This window comes from Heterodontus francisci, chromosome X (genome assembly GCF_036365525.1).
Source record: "Heterodontus francisci isolate sHetFra1 chromosome X, sHetFra1.hap1, whole genome shotgun sequence".
In the NCBI taxonomy this organism is placed as follows: Eukaryota; Metazoa; Chordata; class Chondrichthyes; order Heterodontiformes; family Heterodontidae; genus Heterodontus; species Heterodontus francisci.
The window spans coordinates 19,613,189-19,635,305 of NC_090421.1; the positions used below are offsets into that span (position 1 = coordinate 19,613,189).

General features: G+C 43.7%; 1 protein-coding gene across 1 annotated transcript in view; it reads left to right on the plus strand.

The window, feature by feature from the left end:
• Positions 1-22,117, plus strand: part of LOC137358581 (nck-associated protein 1-like) — a 266,820-nt gene that overhangs the window by 37,720 nt on the left and 206,983 nt on the right. Inside the window, exon 5 of the mRNA XM_068024578.1 lies at positions 2,006-2,148. Coding sequence (XP_067880679.1) covers positions 2,006-2,148 — 143 coding nt within the window. The remainder of the gene's footprint in view (positions 1-2,005; positions 2,149-22,117) is intronic.

The following is a 22,117-nucleotide window of genomic DNA, read 5'->3' on the forward strand; positions in this document are numbered from 1 at the left end:
CTTAGGCAATGGGTTCCAGGTCATTACCACTTGCTGCATATAATAGTTCTTCCTCACATCTCCCCTGCATCTCTTGCCCAAAACCTTAAATCTGTGTCCCCTAATCATTGTACCATCAGCTAATGGGAACAGTATTTCTTTATCTACCTTATCTAAACCTGTCATAATCGTGTACACCTCTATCAACTCTCCCTCAATCTCCTTTTCTCCAGGGAGAACAACCCCAGCTTCTCCAACCTAATCTTGTAACTAAAATCCCTCATCCCTGGAACCATTCTGGTAAATCTCCTCTGCACCCTCTCAAGGACCCTCACATCCTTCCTGAAGTGTGGTGACCAGAACTGGATGCAATACTCTAGTTGTGGCCTAACTGATCTTTATAAAGGTTCAGCATAACTTCCCTGCTTTTGTACTCAATACCTCTATTTATGAAGACCAAGATTCCATATGATTTGCTGACGACTCTCTCAATGTGTCCTGCCACCTTCACAGGTCAATGCATATGAACCCCCAGATCCCTCTGTCCCTGCATAATCTTTAGAACTGTGCCATGGCCTCTCCCTATTCCTTCTGCCAAAATGCATTACCTCACGCTTCCCTTTATTAAATTTTATCTGCCCATTCTGCTAGCCCATCTATGTCCTGTTGCAGCCAATTTGTATCATTCTCACTCTTTGCCACACCTCCAAATTTGGCATAATCAGCAAATTTTGAAATTCTACTCTGAATTCAATATCCAACTCATTTATATATTGCTGAAAACAGAGACATTTTGTTGAAGCTTTTCATCTTGCACTCATCAGGACAATTCGCAAGAATACCAATGTAAGGGAAGGCAACAAATTTATACTGTATGAGAAGAGAGTGCTGATTGGTTGGCAAGTGGACTCTGATTGGTAGAGGCTTTGCCATGGAGAATGCACCAGTTTATGGTGACTGACAGTTAACTGCCAAGCTCGAAAAGGGAAACACTCGGGAGAAGGTTTTAACATTCTCCCCTGCAATCTCGATCCCCTCCCTTCCTTTGGATCAGGGTATTAAACACCTGGAAATCCCTCCCCAGTATTGCTGAGTGAGGAAGCTTGGATACCACCTCATCTTTTACTTCCCAGGCACCTCCCTCCACTTGTATCTTGATGCAGCTGTAATAAACAATAGTCACATATTGCTCCTGAAGTGGATCTGAAGGCTGTACTAAACCAGGGTTACTGCACTCCAAGCCAATAAGGGCCAACACCTCCTTTCCATTCAGCTTTATTATTTCGAGGGAGGGTAAGCAGCCTCCAGGTGGCTCATAAGCTGCGCTACCCAACTCGGGTAATTCTTGCTCGCATCCTTGGATTCCCTATGGCTGGCTTGGGCAGCGTGAGGCTCCACTCATCATTCTCACTGGTTTCCTGTTTACCTCCCCACCACACCCCCACCCCCTCCCTCCCCAGTAGTTACTGGGGACGCATTTATAAGTCCCTTCACCACTCTTCAGCAACCCCATGCTCCCCGAGAATTTGAACAGCCGAGTTCCATTCTTTGGGCTCAGGAGTCACCCAGGATTGTGTGGCCTGGACAACATTAGGGATCTGACGAATTCCTCCGCAGTGAGTTGTCTTTCCACCAGCATGATTGACTCTTGAGCATTGGCTGGGTCCCCTTGACCTACCCACTTCCTGATCTGCAGTAGGCACGCATGCACGGATGCAAAGAAACACACACACACACACCCATATGCACATTCACAAACACAGACATGTACAAATGCTTATACGAATGCAGACACAAACACAAATGTGGGAACACACGTGCCAATGCTATCACCCTTGTCCTTTTAACAGACCTCCCAATTGCTGCAGTTTGTATTCCCTAACTGTTTTAAAATCTGTTGACAAATGAACTCATTTTGAAAGCAGGCCAAGTGCAAACAAGGAAGACGCTGTTTCAGAATGTGAAACTGAACTTAATAAAGAGACAAAAATAACCTATAATTTATAAAATATTGTTTCACTTCCAGAATGTGAACTATGATCTGACCAAGGGTTATCTCGACCTGATTGTCACCTATACGTCTCTGTTCCTCATGGTGTCTCGGATTGATGACCGCAAGGTCCTGCTCGGAATGTATAACTGCGCCTATGAAATGTCCAATGGATCTAGGTAATGCAATTAAAGTTACTTCCAACGTAGGGAGCTTGCTGCTTCTGTCATATTCTATATGCTGATAACTGTTCCGCAGTGAGAATTGCTCACCTGCGAATGGGCGTGGGGAACAGAACTATCGCTGTTTAACCAATGGGTGTGGGGAACAGAACTATCACTGTTTAACCAATGGGTGTGAGGAACAGAACTATCACTGTTTAACCAATGGGTGTGAGGAACAGAACTATCGCTGTTTAACCAATGGGTGTGGGGAACAGAACTAACACTGTTTAACCAATGGGTGTGAGGAACAGAACTATCGCTGTTTAACCAATGGGTATGGGGAACAGAACTATCACTGTTTAACCAATGGGTGTGGGGAACAGAACTATCACTGTTTAACCAATGGGTGTGAGGAACAGAACTATCGCTGTTTAACCAATGGGTGTGGGGAACAGAACTATCACTGTTTAACCAATGGGTGTGAGGAACAGAACTATCGCTGTTTAACCAATGGGTGTGAGGAACAGAACTATCGCTGTTTAACCAATGGGTGTGAGGAACAGAACTATTGCTGTTTAACCAGTGGGTGTGGGGAACAGAACTATCGCTGTTTAACCAATGGGTGTGAGGAACAGAACTATCACTGTTTAACCAATGGGTGTGAGGAACAGAACTATCGCTGTTTAACCAATGGGTGTGGGGAACAGAACTATCACTGTTTAACCAATGGGTGTGAGGAACAGAACTATCGCTGTTTAACCAATGGGTGTTGGGAACAGAACTATCACTGTTTAACCAATGGGTGTGAGGAACAGAACTATCACTGTTTAACCAATGGGTGTGAGGAACAGAACTATCACTGTTTAACAAATGGGTGCGAGGAACAGAACTATCACTGTTTAACCAATGGGTGTGGGGAACAGAACTATCGCTGTTTAACCAATGGGTGTGAGGAACAGAACTATCACTGTTTAACCAATGGGTGTGAGGAACAGAACTATCACTGTTTAACAAATGGGTGTGAGGAACAGAACTATCACTGTTTAACCAATGGGTGTGGGGAACAGAACTATCGCTGTTTAACCAATGGGTGTGAGGAACAGAACTATCACTGTTTAACCAATGGGTGTGAGGAACAGAACTATCACTGTTTAACCAGTGGGTGTGGGGAACAGAACTATCACTGTTTAACCAATGGGTGTGAGGAACAGAACTATCGCTGTTTAACCAATGGGTGTTGGGAACAGAACTATCACTGTTTAACCAATGGGTGTGAGGAACAGAACTATCGCTGTTTAACCAATGGGTGTGAGGAACAGAACTATCGCTGTTTAACCAATGGGTGTGAGGAACAGAACTATCGCTGTTTAACCAATGGGTGTGAGGAACAGAACTATCACTGTTTAACCAATGGGTGTGAGGAACAGAACTATCGCTGTTTAACCAATGGGTGTGAGGAACAGAACTATCACTGTTTAACCAATGGGTGTGGGGAACAGAACTATCGCTGTTTAACCAATGGGTGTGAGGAACAGAACTATCGCTGTTTAACCAATGGGTGTGAGGAACAGAACTATCACTGTTTAACCAATGGGTGTGAGGAACAGAACGATCGCTGTTTAACCAATGGGTATGGGGAACAGAACTATCGCTGTTTAACCAATGGGTGTGAGGAACAGAACTATCGCTGTTTAACCAATGGGTGTGAGGAACAGAACTATCACTGTTTAACCAATGGGTGTGAGGAACAGAACTATCGCTGTTTAACCAATGGGTATGGGGAACAGAACTATCGCTGTTTAACCAATGGGTGTGAGGAACAGAACTATCGCTGTTTAACCAATGGATGTGGGGAACAGAACTATCGCTGTTTAACCAATGGGTGTGAGGAACAGAACTATCGCTGTTTAACCAATGGGTGTGAGGAACAGAACTATCGCTGTTTAACCAATGGGTGTGAGGAACAGAACTATCGCTGTTTAACCAATGGGTGTGAGGAACAGAACTATCACTGTTTAACCAATGGGTGTGAGGAACAGAACTATCGCTGTTTAACCAATGGGTGTGAGGAACAGAACTATCGCTGTTTAACCAATGGGTGTGAGGAACAGAACTATCACTGTTTAACCAATGGGTGTGGGGAACAGAACTATCGCTGTTTAACCAATGGGTGTGGGGAACAGAACTATCGCTGTTTAACCAATGGGTGTGAGGAACAGAACTATCACTGTTTAACCAATGGGTGTGAGGAACAGAACTATCGCTGTTTAACCAATGGGTGTGAGGAACAGAACTATCGCTGTTTAACCAATGGGTATGGGGAACAGAACTATCACTGTTTAACCAATGGGTGTGGGGAACAGAACTATCACTGTTTAACCAATGGGTGTGAGGAACAGAACTATCGCTGTTTAACTAATGGGTGTGGGGAACAGAACTATCGCTGTTTAACCAATGGGTATGGGGAACAGAACTATCGTTGTTTAACCAATGGGTGTGAGGAACAGAACTATCACTGTTTAACCAATGGGTGTGAGGAACAGAACTATCACTGTTTAACCAATGGGTGTGAGGAACAGAACTATCGCTGTTTAACCAATGGGTGTGTGGAACAGAACTATCGCTGTTTAACCAATGGGTGTGAGGAACAGAACTATCACTGTTTAACCAATGGGTGTGAGGAACAGAACTATCACTGTTTAACCAATGGGTGTGAGGAACAGAACTATCGCTGTTTAACCAATGGGTGTGAGGAACAGAACTATCGCTGTTTAACCAATGGGTGTGAGGAACAGAACTATCACTGTTTAACCAATGGGTGTGAGGAACAGAACTATCACTGTTTAACCAATGGGTGTGAGGAACAGAACTATCACTGTTTAACCAATGGGTGTGGGGAACAGAACTATCGCTGTTTAACCAATGGGTGTGGGGAACAGAACTATCACTGTTTAACCAATGGGTGTGAGGAACAGAACTATCGCTGTTTAACCAATGGGTGTGAGGAACAGAACTATCGCTGTTTAACCAATGGGTGTGAGGAACAGAACTATCGCTATTTAACCAATGGGTGTGAGGAACAGAACTATCACTGTTTAACCAATGGGTGTGAGGAACAGAACTATCGCTGTTTAACCAATGGGTGTGAGGAACAGAACTATCACTGTTTAACCAATGGGTGTGAGGAACAGAACTATCACTGTTTAACCAATGGGTGTGGGGAACAGAACTATCGCTGTTTAACCAATGGGTGTGAGGAACAGAACTATCGCTGTTTAACCAATGGGTGTGAGGAACAGAACTATCACTGTTTAACCAATGGGTGTGAGGAACAGAACTATCGCTGTTTAACCAATGGGTGTGAGCAACAGAACTATCGCTGTTTAACCAATGGGTGTGAGGAACAGAACTATCGCTGTTTAACCAATGGGTGTGAGGAACAGAACTATCACTGTTTAACCAATGGGTGTGAGGAACAGAACTATCGCTGTTTAACCAATGGGTGTGAGGAACAGAACTATCGCTGTTTAACCAATGGGTGTGAGGAACAGAACTATCGCTGTTTAACCAATGGGTGTGAGGAACAGAACTATCACTGTTTAACCAATGGGTGTGAGGAACAGAACTATCGCTGTTTAACCAATGGGTGTGAGGAACAGAACTATCACTGTTTAACCAATGGGTGTGAGGAACAGAACTATCGCTGTTTAACCAATGGGTGTGAGGAACAGAACTATCACTGTTTAACCAATGGGTGTGAGGAACAGAACTATCACTGTTTAACCAATGGGTGTGAGGAACAGAACTATCACTGTTTAACCAATGGGTGTGAGGAACAGAACTATCGCTGTTTAACCAATGGGTATGAGGAACAGAACTATCGCTGTTTAACCAATGGGTGTGAGGAACAGAACTATCACTGTTTAACCAATGGGTGTGAGGAACAGAACTATCGCTGTTTAACCAATGGGTGTGAGGAACAGAACTATCGCTGTTTAACCAATGGGTGTGAGGAACAGAACTATCGCTGTTTAACCAATGGGTGTGAGGAACAGAACTATCGCTGTTTAACCAATGGGTGTGAGGAACAGAACTATCGCTGTTTAACCAATGGGTGTGAGGAACAGAACTAACACTGTTTAACCAATGGGTGTGAGGAACAGAACTATCGCTGTTTAACCAATGGGTATGGGGAACAGAACTATCACTGTTTAACCAATGGGTGTGGGGAACAGAACTATCACTGTTTAACCAATGGGTGTGAGGAACAGAACTATCACTGTTTAACCAATGGGTGTGGGGAACAGAACTATCGTTGTTTAACCAATGGGTGTGAGGAACAGAACTATCGTTGTTTAACCAATGGGTGTGAGGAACAGAACTATCACTGTTTAACCAATGGGTGTGGGGAACAGAACTATCACTGTTTAACCAATGTGTGTGAGGAACAGAACTATCACTGTTTAACCAATGGGTGTGAGGAACAGAACTATAACTGTTTAACCAATGGGTGTGAGGAACAGAACTATCGCTGTTTAACCAATGGGTGTGAGGAACAGAACTATCGCTGTTTAACCAATGGGTGTGAGGAACAGAACTATCACTGTTTAACCAATGGGTGTGAGGAACAGAACTATCGCTGTTTAACCAATGGGTGTGAGGAACAGAACTATCGCTGTTTAACCAATGGGTGTGAGGAACAGAACTATCGCTGTTTAACCAATGGGTGTGAGGAACAGAAATATCACTGTTTAACCAATGGGTGTGAGGAACAGAACAATCGTTGTTTAACCAATGGGTGTGAGGAACAGAACTATCGCTGTTTAACCAATGGGTGTGAGGAACAGAACTATCGCTGTTTAACCAATGGGTGTGAGGAACAGAACTATCACTGTTTAACCAATGGGTGTGAGGAACAGAACTATCACTGTTTAACCAATGGGTGTGGGGAACAGAACTATCGCTGTTTAACCAATGGGTGTGGGGAACAGAAATATCACTGTTTAACCAACGGGTGTGAGGAACAGAACTATCGCTGTTTAACCAATGGGTGTGGGGAACAGAAATATCACTGTTTAACCAATGGGTGTGAGGAACAGAACTATCGCTGTTTAACCAATGGGTGTGAGGAACAGAACTAACACTGTTTAACCAATGGGTGTGAGGAACAGAACTATCGCTGTTTAACCAATGGGTATGGGGAACAGAACTATCACTGTTTAACCAATGGGTGTGAGGAACAGAACTATCGCTGTTTAACCAATGGGTGTGAGGAACAGAACTATCGCTGTTTAACCAATGGGTGTGAGGAACAGAACTATCGCTGTTTAACCAATGGGTGTGGTGAACAGAACTATCACTGTTTAACCAGTGGGTGTGGGGAACAGAACTATCGCTGTTTAACCAATGGGTGTGAGGAACAGAACTATCGCTGTTTAACCAATGGGTGTGGGGAACAGAACTATCGCTGTTTAACCAATGGGTGTGGGGAACAGAACTATCACTGTTTAACCAATGGGTGTGAGGAACAGAACTATCACTGTTTAACCAATGGGTGTGAGGAACAGAACTATCGCTGTTTAACCAATGGGTGTGAGGAACAGAACTATCGCTGTTTAACCAATGGGTGTGAGGAACAGAACTATCACTGTTTAACCAATGGGTGTGAGGAACAGAACTATCGCTGTTTAACCAATGGGTATGGGGAACAGAACTATCGCTGTTTAACCAATGGGTGTGAGGAACAGAACTATCGCTGTTTAACCAATGGGTGTGGGGAACAGAACTATCGCTGTTTAACCAATGGGTGTGAGGAACAGAACTATCGCTGTTTAACCAATGGGTGTGAGGAACAGAACTATCGCTGTTTAACCAATGGGTGTGAGGAACAGAACTATCGCTGTTTAACCAATGGGTGTGAGGAACAGAACTATCGCTGTTTAACCAATGGGTGTGAGGAACAGAACTATCGCTGTTTAACCAATGGGTGTGAGGAACAGAACTATCACTGTTTAACCAATGGGTGTGGGGAACAGAACTATCGCTGTTTAACCAATGGGTGTGGGGAACAGAACTATCGCTGTTTAACCAATGGGTGTGAGGAACAGAACTATCGCTGTTTAACCAATGGGTGTGAGGAACAGAACTATCGCTGTTTAACCAATGGGTGTGAGGAACAGAACTATCGCTGTTTAACCAATGGGTATGGGGAACAGAATAATCACTGTTTAACCAATGGGTGTGGGGAACAGAACTATCACTGTTTAACCAATGGGTGTGAGGAACAGAACTATCGCTGTTTAACCAATGGGTGTGGGGAACAGAACTATCGCTGTTTAACCAATGGGTATGGGGAACAGAACTATCGTTGTTTAACCAATGGGTGTGAGGAACAGAACTATCACTGTTTAACCAATGGGTGTGAGGAACAGAACTATCACTGTTTAACCAATGGGTGTGAGGAACAGAACTATCGCTGTTTAACCAATGGGTGTGAGGAACAGAACTATCGCTGTTTAACCAATGGGTGTGAGGAACAGAACTATCGCTGTTTAACCAATGGGTGTGAGGAACAGAACTATCACTGTTTAACCAATGGGTGTGAGGAACAGAACTATCGCTGTTTAACCAATGGGTGTGAGGAACAGAACTATCGCTGTTTAACCAATGGGTGTGAGGAACAGAACTATCGCTGTTTAACCAATGGGTGTGAGGAACAGAACTATCACTGTTTAACCAATGGGTGTGAGGAACAGAACTATCGCTGTTTAACCAATGGGTGTGAGGAACAGAACTATCACTGTTTAACCAATGGGTGTGGGGAACAGAACTATCGCTGTTTAACCAATGGGTGTGGGGAACAGAACTATCGCTGTTTAACCAATGGGTGTGGGGAACAGAACTATCGCTGTTTAACCAATGGGTGTGAGGAACAGAACTATCGCTGTTTAAGCAATGGGTGTGAGGAACAGAACTATCGCTGTTTAACCAATGGGTGTGAGGAACAGAACTATCACTGTTTAACCAATGGGTGTGAGGAACAGAACTATCGCTGTTTAACCAATGGGTGTGAGGAACAGAACTATCACTGTTTAACCAATGGGTGTGAGGAACAGAACTATCACTGTTTAACCAATGGGTGTGGGGAACAGAACTATCGCTGTTTAACCAATGGGTGTGAGGAACAGAACTATCGCTGTTTAACCAATGGGTGTGAGGAACAGAACTATCACTGTTTAACCAATGGGTGTGAGGAACAGAACTATTGCTGTTTAACCAATGGGTGTGAGGAACAGAACTATCGCTGTTTAACCAATGGGTGTGAGGAACAGAACTATCGCTGTTTAACCAATGGGTGAGAGGAACAGAACTATCACTGTTCAACCAATGGGTGTGAGGAACAGAACTATCGCTGTTTAACCAATGGGTGTGAGGAACAGAACTATCGCTGTTTAACCAATGGGTGTGAGGAACAGAACTATCGCTGTTTAACCAATGGGTGTGAGGAACAGAACTATCACTGTTTAACCAATGGGTGTGAGGAACAGAACTATCGCTGTTTAACCAATGGGTGTGAGGAACAGAACTATCACTGTTTAACCAATGGGTGTGAGGAACAGAACTATCACTGTTTAACCAATGGGTGTGAGGAACAGAACTATCACTGTTTAACCAATGGGTGTGAGGAACAGAACTATCGCTGTTTAACCAATGGGTATGAGGAACAGAACTATTGCTGTTTAACCAATGGGTGTGAGGAACAGAACTATCACTGTTTAACCAATGGGTGTGAGGAACAGAACTATCGCTGTTTAACCAATGGGTGTGAGGAACAGAACTATCGCTGTTTAACCAATGGGTGTGAGGAACAGAACTATCGCTGTTTAACCAATGGGTGTGAGGAACAGAACTATCGCTGTTTCACCAATGGGTGTGAGGAACAGAACTATCGCTGTTTAACCAATGGGTGTGAGGAACAGAACTAACACTGTTTAACCAATGGGTGTGAGGAACAGAACTATCGCTGTTTAACCAATGGGTATGGGGAACAGAACTATCACTGTTTAACCAATGGGTGTGGGGAACAGAACTATCACTGTTTAACCAATGGGTGTGAGGAACAGAACTATCACTGTTTAACCAATGGGTGTGGGGAACAGAACTATCGTTGTTTAACCAATGGGTGTGAGGAACAGAACTATCGTTGTTTAACCAATGGGTGTGAGGAACAGAACTATCACTGTTTAACCAATGGGTGTGGGGAACAGAACTATCACTGTTTAACCAATGGGTGTGAGGAACAGAACTATCACTGTTTAACCAATGGGTGTGAGGAACAGAACTATCACTGTTTAACCAATGGGTGTGAGGAACAGAACTATCGCTGTTTAACCAATGGGTGTGAGGAACAGAACTATTGCTGTTTAACCAATGGGTGTGAGGAACAGAACTATCACTGTTTAACCAATGGGTGTGAGGAACAGAACTATCGCTGTTTAACCAATGGGTGTGAGGAACAGAACTATCGCTGTTTAACCAATGGGTGTGAGGAACAGAACTATCGCTGTTTAACCAATGGGTGTGAGGAACAGAAATATCACTGTTTAACCAATGGGTGTGAGGAACAGAACAATCGTTGTTTAACCAATGGGTGTGAGGAACAGAACTATCGCTGTTTAACCAATGGGTGTGAGGAACAGAACTATCGCTGTTTAACCAATGGGTGTGAGGAACAGAACTATCGCTGTTTAACCAATGGGTGTGAGGAACAGAACTATCACTGTTTAACCAATGGGTGTGAGGAACAGAACTATCACTGTTTAACCAATGGGTGTGAGGAACAGAACTATCACTGTTTAACCAATGGGTGTGAGGAACAGAACTATCGCTGTTTAACCAATGGGTATGAGGAACAGAACTATTGCTGTTTAACCAATGGGTGTGAGGAACAGAACTATCACTGTTTAACCAATGGGTGTGAGGAACAGAACTATCGCTGTTTAACCAATGGGTGTGAGGAACAGAACTATCGCTGTTTAACCAATGGGTGTGAGGAACAGAACTATCGCTGTTTAACCAATGGGTGTGAGGAACAGAACTATCGCTGTTTCACCAATGGGTGTGAGGAACAGAACTATCGCTGTTTAACCAATGGGTGTGAGGAACAGAACTAACACTGTTTAACCAATGGGTGTGAGGAACAGAACTATCGCTGTTTAACCAATGGGTATGGGGAACAGAACTATCACTGTTTAACCAATGGGTGTGGGGAACAGAACTATCACTGTTTAACCAATGGGTGTGAGGAACAGAACTATCACTGTTTAACCAATGGGTGTGGGGAACAGAACTATCGTTGTTTAACCAATGGGTGTGAGGAACAGAACTATCGTTGTTTAACCAATGGGTGTGAGGAACAGAACTATCACTGTTTAACCAATGGGTGTGGGGAACAGAACTATCACTGTTTAACCAATGGGTGTGAGGAACAGAACTATCACTGTTTAACCAATGGGTGTGAGGAACAGAACTATCACTGTTTAACCAATGGGTGTGAGGAACAGAACTATCGCTGTTTAACCAATGGGTGTGAGGAACAGAACTATTGCTGTTTAACCAATGGGTGTGAGGAACAGAACTATCACTGTTTAACCAATGGGTGTGAGGAACAGAACTATCGCTGTTTAACCAATGGGTGTGAGGAACAGAACTATCGCTGTTTAACCAATGGGTGTGAGGAACAGAACTATCGCTGTTTAACCAATGGGTGTGAGGAACAGAAATATCACTGTTTAACCAATGGGTGTGAGGAACAGAACAATCGTTGTTTAACCAATGGGTGTGAGGAACAGAACTATCGCTGTTTAACCAATGGGTGTGAGGAACAGAACTATCGCTGTTTAACCAATGGGTGTGAGGAACAGAACTATCACTGTTTAACCAATGGGTGTGAGGAACAGAACTATCACTGTTTAACCAATGGGTGTGGGGAACAGAACTATCGTTGTTTAACCAATGGGTGTGAGGAACAGAACTATCGTTGTTTAACCAATGGGTGTGAGGAACAGAACTATCACTGTTTAACCAATGGGTGTGGGGAACAGAACTATCACTGTTTAACCAATGGGTGTGAGGAACAGAACTATCACTGTTCAACCAATGGGTGTGAGGAACAGACCTATCGCTGTTTAACCAATGGGTGTGAGGAACAGAACTATCGCTGTTTAACCAATGGGTGTGAGGAACAGAACTATCGCTGTTTAACCAATGGGTGTGAGGAACAGAACTATCGCTGTTTAACCAATGGGTGTGAGGAACAGAACTAACACTGTTTAACCAATGGGTGTGAGGAACAGAACTATCGCTGTTTAACCAATGGGTATGGGGAACAGAACTATCACTGTTTAACCAATGGGTGTGGGGAACAGAACTATCACTGTTTAACCAATGGGTGTGAGGAACAGAACTATCACTGTTTAACCAATGGGTGTGGGGAACAGAACTATCGTTGTTTAACCAATGGGTGTGAGGAACAGAACTATCGTTGTTTAACCAATGGGTGTGAGGAACAGAACTATCACTGTTTAACCAATGGGTGTGGGGAACAGAACTATCACTGTTTAACCAATGGGTGTGAGGAACAGAACTATCACTGTTTAACCAATGGGTGTGAGGAACAGAACTATCACTGTTTAACCAATGGGTGTGAGGAACAGAACTATCGCTGTTTAACCAATGGGTGTGAGGAACAGAACTATTGCTGTTTAACCAATGGGTGTGAGGAACAGAACTATCACTGTTTAACCAATGGGTGTGAGGAACAGAACTATCGCTGTTTAACCAATGGGTGTGAGGAACAGAACTATCGCTGTTTAACCAATGGGTGTGAGGAACAGAACTATCGCTGTTTAACCAATGGGTGTGAGGAACAGAAATATCACTGTTTAACCAATGGGTGTGAGGAACAGAACAATCGTTGTTTAACCAATGGGTGTGAGGAACAGAACTATCGCTGTTTAACCAATGGGTGTGAGGAACAGAACTATCGCTGTTTAACCAATGGGTGTGAGGAACAGAACTATCACTGTTTAACCAATGGGTGTGAGGAACAGAACTATCACTGTTTAACCAATGGGTGTGGGGAACAGAACTATCGCTGTTTTACCAATGGGTGTGGGGAACAGAAATATCACTGTTTAACCAACGGGTGTGAGGAACAGAACTATCGCTGTTTAACCAATGGGTGTGGGGAACAGAAATATCACTGTTTAACCAATGGGTGTGAGGAACAGAACTATCGCTGTTTAACCAATGGGTGTGAGGAACAGAACTATCACTGTTTAACCAATGGGTGTGAGGAACAGAACTATCGCTGTTTAACCAATGGGTATGGGGAACAGAACTATCACTGTTTAACCAATGGGTGTGAGGAACAGAACTATCGCTGTTTAACCAATGGGTGTGAGGAACAGAACTATCGCTGTTTAACCAATGGGTGTGAGGAACAGAACTATCGCTGTTTAACCAATGGGTGTGGGGAACAGAACTATCACTGTTTAACCAGTGGGTGTGGGGAACAGAACTATCACTGTTTAACCAATGGGTGTGAGGAACAGAACTATCGCTGTTTAACCAATGGGTGTGGGGAACAGAACTATCACTGTTTAACCAATGGGTGTGAGGAACAGAACTATCGCTGTTTAACCAATGGGTGTTGGGAACAGAACTATCACTGTTTAACCAATGGGTGTGAGGAACAGAACTATCACTGTTTAACCAATGGGTGTGAGGAACAGAACTATCGCTGTTTAACCAATGGGTGTTGGGAACAGAACTATCACTGTTTAACCAATGGGTGTGAGGAACAGAACTATCGCTGTTTAACCAATGGGTGTGAGGAACAGAACTATCACTGTTTAACCAATGGGTGTGAGGAACAGAACTATCGCTGTTTAACCAATGGGTGTGAGGAACAGAACTATCGCTGTTTAACCAATGGGTGTGAGGAACAGAACTATCGCTGTTTAACCAATGGGTGTGAGGAACAGAATTATTGCTGTTTAACCAATGGGTGAGAGGAACAGAACTATCACTGTTTAACCAATGGGTGTGGGGAACAGAACTATCGCTGTTTAACCAATGGGTGTGAGGAACAGAACTATCGCTGTTTAACCAATGGGTGTGGGGAACAGAACGATCACTGTTTAACCAATGGGTGTGGGGAACAGAACTATCGCTGTTTAACCAATGGGTGTGAGGAACAGAACTATCGCTGTTTAACCGATGGGTGTGGGGAACAGAACTATCGCTGTTTAACCAATGGGTGTGAGGAACAGAACTATCACTGTTTAACCAATGGGTGTGAGGAACAGAACTATCACTGTTTAACCAATGGGTGTGGGGAACAGAAATATCGCTGTTTAACCAATGTGTGTGGGGAACAGAACTATCGCTGTTTAACCAATGGGTGTGAGGAACAGAACTATCGCTGTTTAACCAATGGGTGTGGGGAACAGAACTATCGCTGTTTAACCAATGGGTGTGGGGAACAGAACTATCACTGTTTAACCAATGGGTGTGAGGAACAGAACTATCACTGTTTAACCAATGGGTGTGAGGAACAGAACTATCACTGTTTAACCAATGGGTGTGAGGAACAGAACTATCGCTGTTTAACCAATGGGTGTGAGGAACAGAACTATCGCTGTTTAACCAATGGGTGTGGGGAACAGAACTATCACTGTTTAACCAATGGGTGTGAGGAACAGAAATATCGCTGTTTACCCATTGGGTGTGAGGAACAGAACTATCGCTGTTTAACCAATGGGTGTGGGGAACAGAACTATCACTGTTTAACCAATGGGTGTGAGGAACAGAAATATCGCTGTTTAACCAATGGGTGTGAGGAACAGAACTATCACTGTTTAACCAATGGGTGTGAGGAACAGAAATATCGCTGTTTAACCAATGGGTGTGAGGAACAGAACTATCACTGTTTAACCAATGGGTGTGAGGAACAGAACTATCGCTGTTTAACCAATGGGTGTGGGGAACAGAACTATCACTGTTTAACCAATGGGTGTGAGGAACAGAAATATCGCTGTTTAACCAATGGGTGTGAGGAACAGAACTATCACTGTTTAACCAATGGGTGTGAGGAACAGAAATATCGCTGTTTAACCAATGGGTGTGAGGAACAGAACTATCGCTGTTTAACCAATGGGTGTGAGGAACAGAACTATCGCTGTTTAACCAATGGGTGTGAGGAACAGAACTATCGCTGTTTAACCAATGGGTGTGAGGAACAGAACTGTCACTGTTTAACCAATGGGTGTGAGGAACAGAACTATCGCTGTTTAACCAATGGGTGTGAGGAACAGAACTATCACTGTTTAACCAATGGGTGTGGGGAACAGAACTATCGCTGTTTAACCAATGGGTGTGAGGAACAGAACTATCGCTGTTTAACCAATGGGTGTGGGGAACAGAACTATCGCTGTTTAACCAATGGGTGTGAGGAACAGAACTATCACTGTTTAACCAATGGGTGTGAGGAACAGAACTATCGCTGTTTAACCAATGGGTGTGAGGAACAGAACTATCGCTGTTTAACCAATGGGTGTGAGGAACAGAACTATCGCTGTTTAACCAATGGGTGTGAGGAACAGAACTATCACTGTTTAACCAATGGGTGTGAGGAACAGAACTATCGCTGTTTAACCAATGGGTGTGAGGAACAGAACTATCGCTGTTTAACCAATGGGTGTGAGGAACAGAACTATCGCTGTTTAACCAATGGGTGTGAGGAACAGAACTATCGCTGTTTAACCAATGGGTGTGAGGAACAGAACTATCGCTGTTTAACCAATGGGTGTGAGGAACAGAACTATCGCTGTTTAACCAATGGGTGTGAGGAACAGAACTATCGCTGTTTAACCAATGGGTGTGAGGAACAGAACTATCACTGTTTAACCAATGGGTGTGAGGAACAGAACTATCACTGTTTAACCAATGGGTGTGAGGAACAGAACTATCGCTGTTTAACCAATGGGTGTGAGGAACAGAACTATCGCTGTTTAACCAATGGGTGTGAGGAACAGAACTATCGCTGTTTAACCAATGGGTGTGAGGAACAGAACTATCGCTGTTTAACCAATGGGAGTGAGGAACAGAACTATCACTGTTTAACCAATGGGTGTGAGGAACAGAACTATCACTGTTTAACCAATGGGTGTGAGGAACAGAACTATCACTGTTTAACCAATGGGTGTGAGGAACAGAACTATCGCTGTTTAACCAATGGGTGTGAGGAACAGAACTATCGCTGTTTAACCAATGGGTGTGAGGAACAGAACTATCACTGTTTAACCAATGGGTGTGAGGAACAGAACTATCACTGTTTAACCAATGGGTGTGAGGAACAGAACTATCACTGTTTAACCAATGGGTGTGAGGAACAGAACTATCGCTGTTTAACCACTGGGTGTGAGGAACAGAACTATCGCTGTTTAACCAATGGGTGTGGGGAACAGAACTATCACTGTTTTACCAATGGGTGTGAGGAACAGAAATATCGCTGTTTAACCAATGGGTGTGAGGAACAGAACTATCGCTGTTTAACCAATGGGTGTGGGGAACAGAACTATCACTTTTTAACCAATGGGTGTGAGGAACAGAAATATCGCTGTTTAACCAATGGGTGTGAGGAACAGAACTATCACTGTTTAACCAATGGGTGTGAGGACCAGAAATATCGCTGTTTAACCAATGGGTGTGGGGAACAGAACTATCACTGTTTAACCAATGGGTGTGAGGAACAGAACTATCACTGTTTAACCAATGGGTGTGGGGAACAGAACTATCACTGTTTAACCAATGGGTGTGAGGAACAGAAATATCGCTGTTTAACCAATGGGTGTGAGGAACAGAACTATCACTGTTTAACCAATGGGTGTGAGGAACAGAAATATCGCTGTTTAACCAATGGGTGTGAGGAACAGAACTATCGCTGTTTAACCAATGGGTGGGAGGAACAGAACTATCGCTGTTTAACCAATGGGTGTGAGGAACAGAACTATCGCTGTTTAACCAATGGGTGTGAGGAACAGAACTATCACTGTTTAACCAATGGGTGTGACGAACAGAACTATCACTGTTTAACCAATGGGTGTGAGGAACAGAACTATCGCTGTTTAACCAATGGGTGTGAGGAACAGAACTATCGCTGTTTAACCAATGGGTGTGGGGAACAGAACTATCACTGTTTAACCAATGGGTGTGAGGAACAGAAATATCGCTGTTTACCCAATGGGTGTGAGGAACAGAACTATCGCTGTTTAACCAATGGGTGTGGGGAACAGAACTATCACTGTTTAACCAATGGGTGTGAGGAACAGAAATATCGCTGTTTAACCAATGGGTGTGAGGAACAGAACTATCACTGTTTAACCAATGGGTGTGAGGAACAGAAATATCGCTGTTTAACCAATGGGTGTGAGGAACAGAACTATCACTGTTTAACCAATGGGTGTGAGGAACAGAACTATCACTGTTTAACCAATGGGTGTGGGGAACAGAACTATCACTGTTTAACCAATGGGTGTGAGGAACAGAAATATCGCTGTTTAACCAATGGGTGTGAGGAACAGAACTATCACTGTTTAACCAATGGGTGTGAGGAACAGAAATATCGCTGTTTAACCAATGGGTGTGAGGAACAGAACTATCGCTGTTTAACCAACGGGTGTGAGGAACAGAACTATCGCTGTTTAACCAATGGGTGTGAGGAACAGAACTGTCACTGTTTAACCAATGGGTGTGAGGAACAGAACTATCGCTGTTTAACCAATGGGTTTGAGGAACAGAACTATCACTGTTTAACCAATGGGTGTGGGGAACAGAACTATCGCTGTTTAACCAATGGGTGTGAGGAACAGAACTATCGCTGTTTAACCAATGGGTGTGGGGAACAGAACTATCGCTGTTTAACCAATGGGTGTGAGGAACAGAACTATCGCTGTTTAACCAATGGGTGTGAGGAACAGAACTATCGCTGTTTAACCAATGGGTGTGAGGAACAGAACTATCGCTGTTTAACCAATGGGTGTGAGGAACAGAACTATCGCTGTTTAACCAATGGGTGTGAGGAACAGAACTATCGCTGTTGAACCAATGGGTGTGAGGAACAGAACTATCGCTGTTTAACCAATGGGTGTGAGGAACAGAACTATCGCTGTTTAACCAATGGGTGCGAGGAACAGAACTATCGCTCATTAACCAATGGGTGCGAGGAACAGAACTATCGCTGTTTAACCAATGGGTGTGAGGAACAGAACTATCGCTGTTTAACCAATGGGTGCGAGGAACAGAACTATCGCTGTTTAACCAATGGGTGTGAGGAACAGAACTATCACTGTTTAACCAATGGGTGTGAGGAACAGAACTATCACTGTTTAACCAATGGGTGTGAGGAACAGAACTATCGCTGTTTAACCAATGGGTGTGAGGAACAGAACTATCGCTGTTTAACCAATGGGTGTGGGGAACAGAACTATCGCTGTTTAACCAATGGGTGTGAGGAACAGAAATATCGCTGTTTAACCAATGGGTGTGAGGAACAGAACTATCACTGTTTAACCAATGGGTGTGAGGAACAGAAATATCGCTGTTTAACCAATGGGTGTGAGGAACAGAACTATCGCTGTTTAACCAATGGGTGTGAGGAACAGAACTATCGCTGTTTAACCAATGGGTGTGAGGAACAGAACTATCGCTGTTTAACCAATGGGTGTGAGGAACAGAACTATCACTGTTTAACCAATGGGTGTGAGGAACAGAACTATCACTGTTTAACCAATGGGTGTGAGGAACAGAACTATCGCTGTTTAACCAATGGGTGTGAGGAACAGAACTATCGCTGTTTAACCAATGGGTGTGGGGAACAGAACTATCACTGTTTAACCAATGGGTGTGAGGAACAGAAATATCGCTGTTTACCCAATGGGTGTGAGGAACAGAACTATCGCTGTTTAACCAATGGGTGTGGGGAACAGAACTATCACTGTTTAACCAATGGGTGTGAGGAACAGAAATATCGCTGTTTCACCAATGGGTGTGAGGAACAGAACTATCACTGTTTAACCAATGGGTGTGAGGAACAGAAATATCGCTGTTTAACCAATGGGTGTGAGGAACAGAACTATCACTGTTTAACCAATGGGTGTGAGGAACAGAACTATCACTGTTTAACCAATGGGTGTGGGGAACAGAACTATCACTGTTTAACCAATGGGTGTGAGGAACAGAAATATCGCTGTTTAAACCAGTGGGTGTGAGGAACAGAACTATCACTGTTTAACCAATGGGTGTGAGGAACAGAAATATCGCTGTTTAACCAATGGGTGTGAGGAACAGAACTATCGCTGTTTAACCAATGGGTGTGAGGAACAGAACTATCGCTGTTTAACCAATGGGAGTGAGGAACAGAACTATCGCTGTTTAACCAATGGGTGTGAGGAACAGAACTGTCACTGTTTAACCAATGGGTGTGAGGAACAGAACTATCGCTGTTTAACCAATGGGTGTGAGGAACAGAACTATCACTGTTTAACCAATGGGTGTGGGGAAACAGAACTATCGCTGTTTAACCAATGGGTGTGAGGAACAGAACTATCGCTGTTTAACCAATGGGTGTGGGGAACAGAACTATTGCTGTTTAACCAATGGGTGTGAGGAACAGAACTATCGCTGTTTAACCAATGGGTGTGAGGAACAGAACTATCGCTGTTTAACCAATGGGTGTGAGGAACAGAAACTATCGCTGTTTAACCAATGGGTGTGAGGAACAGAACTATCGCTGTTTAAACCAATGGGTGTGAGGAACAGAACTATCGCTGTTTAACCAATGGGTGTGAGGAACAGAACTATCGCTGTTTAAACCAATGGGTGTGAGGAACAGAACTATCGCTGTTTAAACCAATGGGTGTGAGGAACAGAACTATCGCTGTTTAACCAATGGGTGTGAGGAACAGAACTATCGCTGTTTAACCAATGGGTGTGAGGAACAGAACTATCGCTGTTTAACCAATGGGTGTGAGAACAGAACTATCGCTGTTTAACCAATGGGTGTGAGGAACAGAACTATCGCTGTTTAACCAATGGGTGTGAGGAACAGAACTATCGCTGTTTAACCAATGGGTGTGAGGAACAGAACTATCGCTGTTTAACCAATGGGTGTGAGGAACAGAACTATCGCTGTTTAACCACTGGGTGTGAGGAACAGAACTATCGCTGTTTAACCAATGGGTGTGGGGAACAGAACTATCACTGTTTAACCAATGGGTGTGAGGAACAGAAATATCGCTGTTTAACCAATGGGTGTGAGGAACAGAACTATCACTGTTTAACCAATGGGTGTGAGGAACAGAAATATCGCTGTTTAACCAATGGGTGTGAGGAACAGAACTATCGCTGTTTAACCAATGGGTGTGAGGAACAGAACTATCGCTGTTTAACCAATGGGTGTGAGGAACAGAACTATCGCTGTTTAACCAATGGGTGTGAGGAACAGAACTATCACTGTTTAACCAATGGGTGTGAGGAACAGAACTATCACTGTTTAACCAATGGGTGTGAGGAACAGAACTATCGCTGTTTAACCAATGGGTGTGAGGAACAGAACTATCGCTGTTTAACCAATGGGTGTGGGGAACAGAACTATCACTGTTTAACCAATGGGTGTGAGGAACAGAAATATCGCTGTTTACCCAATGGGTGTGAGGAACAGAACTATCGCTGTTTAACCAATGGGTGTGGGGAACAGAACTATCACTGTTTAAACCAATGGGTGTGAGGAACAGAAATATCGCTGTTTCACCAATGGGTGTGAGGAACAGAACTATCACTGTTTAACCAATGGGTGTGAGGAACAGAAATATCGCTGTTTAACCAATGGGTGTGAGGAACAGAACTATCACTGTTTAACCAATGGGTGTGAGGAACAGAACTATCACTGTTTAACCAATGGGTGTGGGGAACAGAACTATCACTGTTTAACCAATGGGTGTGAGGAACAGAAAATATCGCTGTTTAACCAATGGGTGTGAGGAACAGAACTATCACTGTTTAACCAATGGGTGTGAGGAACAGAAATATCGCTGTTTAACCAATGGGTGTGAGGAACAGAACTATCGCTGTTTAACCAATGGGTGTGAGGAACAGAACTATCGCTGTTTAACCAATGGGTGTGAGGAACAGAACTATCGCTGTTTAACCAATGGGTGTGAGGAACAGAACTGTCGCTGTTTAACCAATGGGTGTGAGGAACAGAACTATCGCTGTTTAACCAATGGGTGTGAGGAACAGAACTATCGCTGTTTAACCAATGGGTGTGGGGAAACAGAACTATCGCTGTTTAACCAATGGGTGTGAGGAACAGAACTATCGCTGTTTAACCAATGGGTGTGGGGAACAGAACTATCGCTGTTTAACCAATGGGTGTGAGGAACAGAACTATCGCTGTTTAACCAATGGGTGTGAGGAACAGAAACTATCGCTGTTTAACCAATGGGTGTGAGGAACAGAACTATCGCTGTTTAACCAATGGGTGTGAGGAACAGAACTATCGCTGTTTAACCAATGGGTGTGAGGAACAGAACTATCGCTGTTTAACCAATGGGTGTGAGGAACAGAACTATCGCTGTTTAACCAATGGGTGTGAGGAACAGAAACTATCGCTGTTTAACCAATGGGTGTGAGGAACAGAACTATCGCTGTTTAACCAATGGGTGTGAGGAACAGAACTATCGCTGTTTAACCAATGGGTGTGAGGAACAGAACTATCGCTGTTTAACCAATGGGTGTGAGGAACAGAACTATCGCTGTTTAACCAATGGGTGTGAGGAACAGAACTATCGCTGTTTAAACCAATGGGTGTGAGGAACAGAACTATCGCTGTTTAACCAATGGGTTGTGAGGAACAGAACTA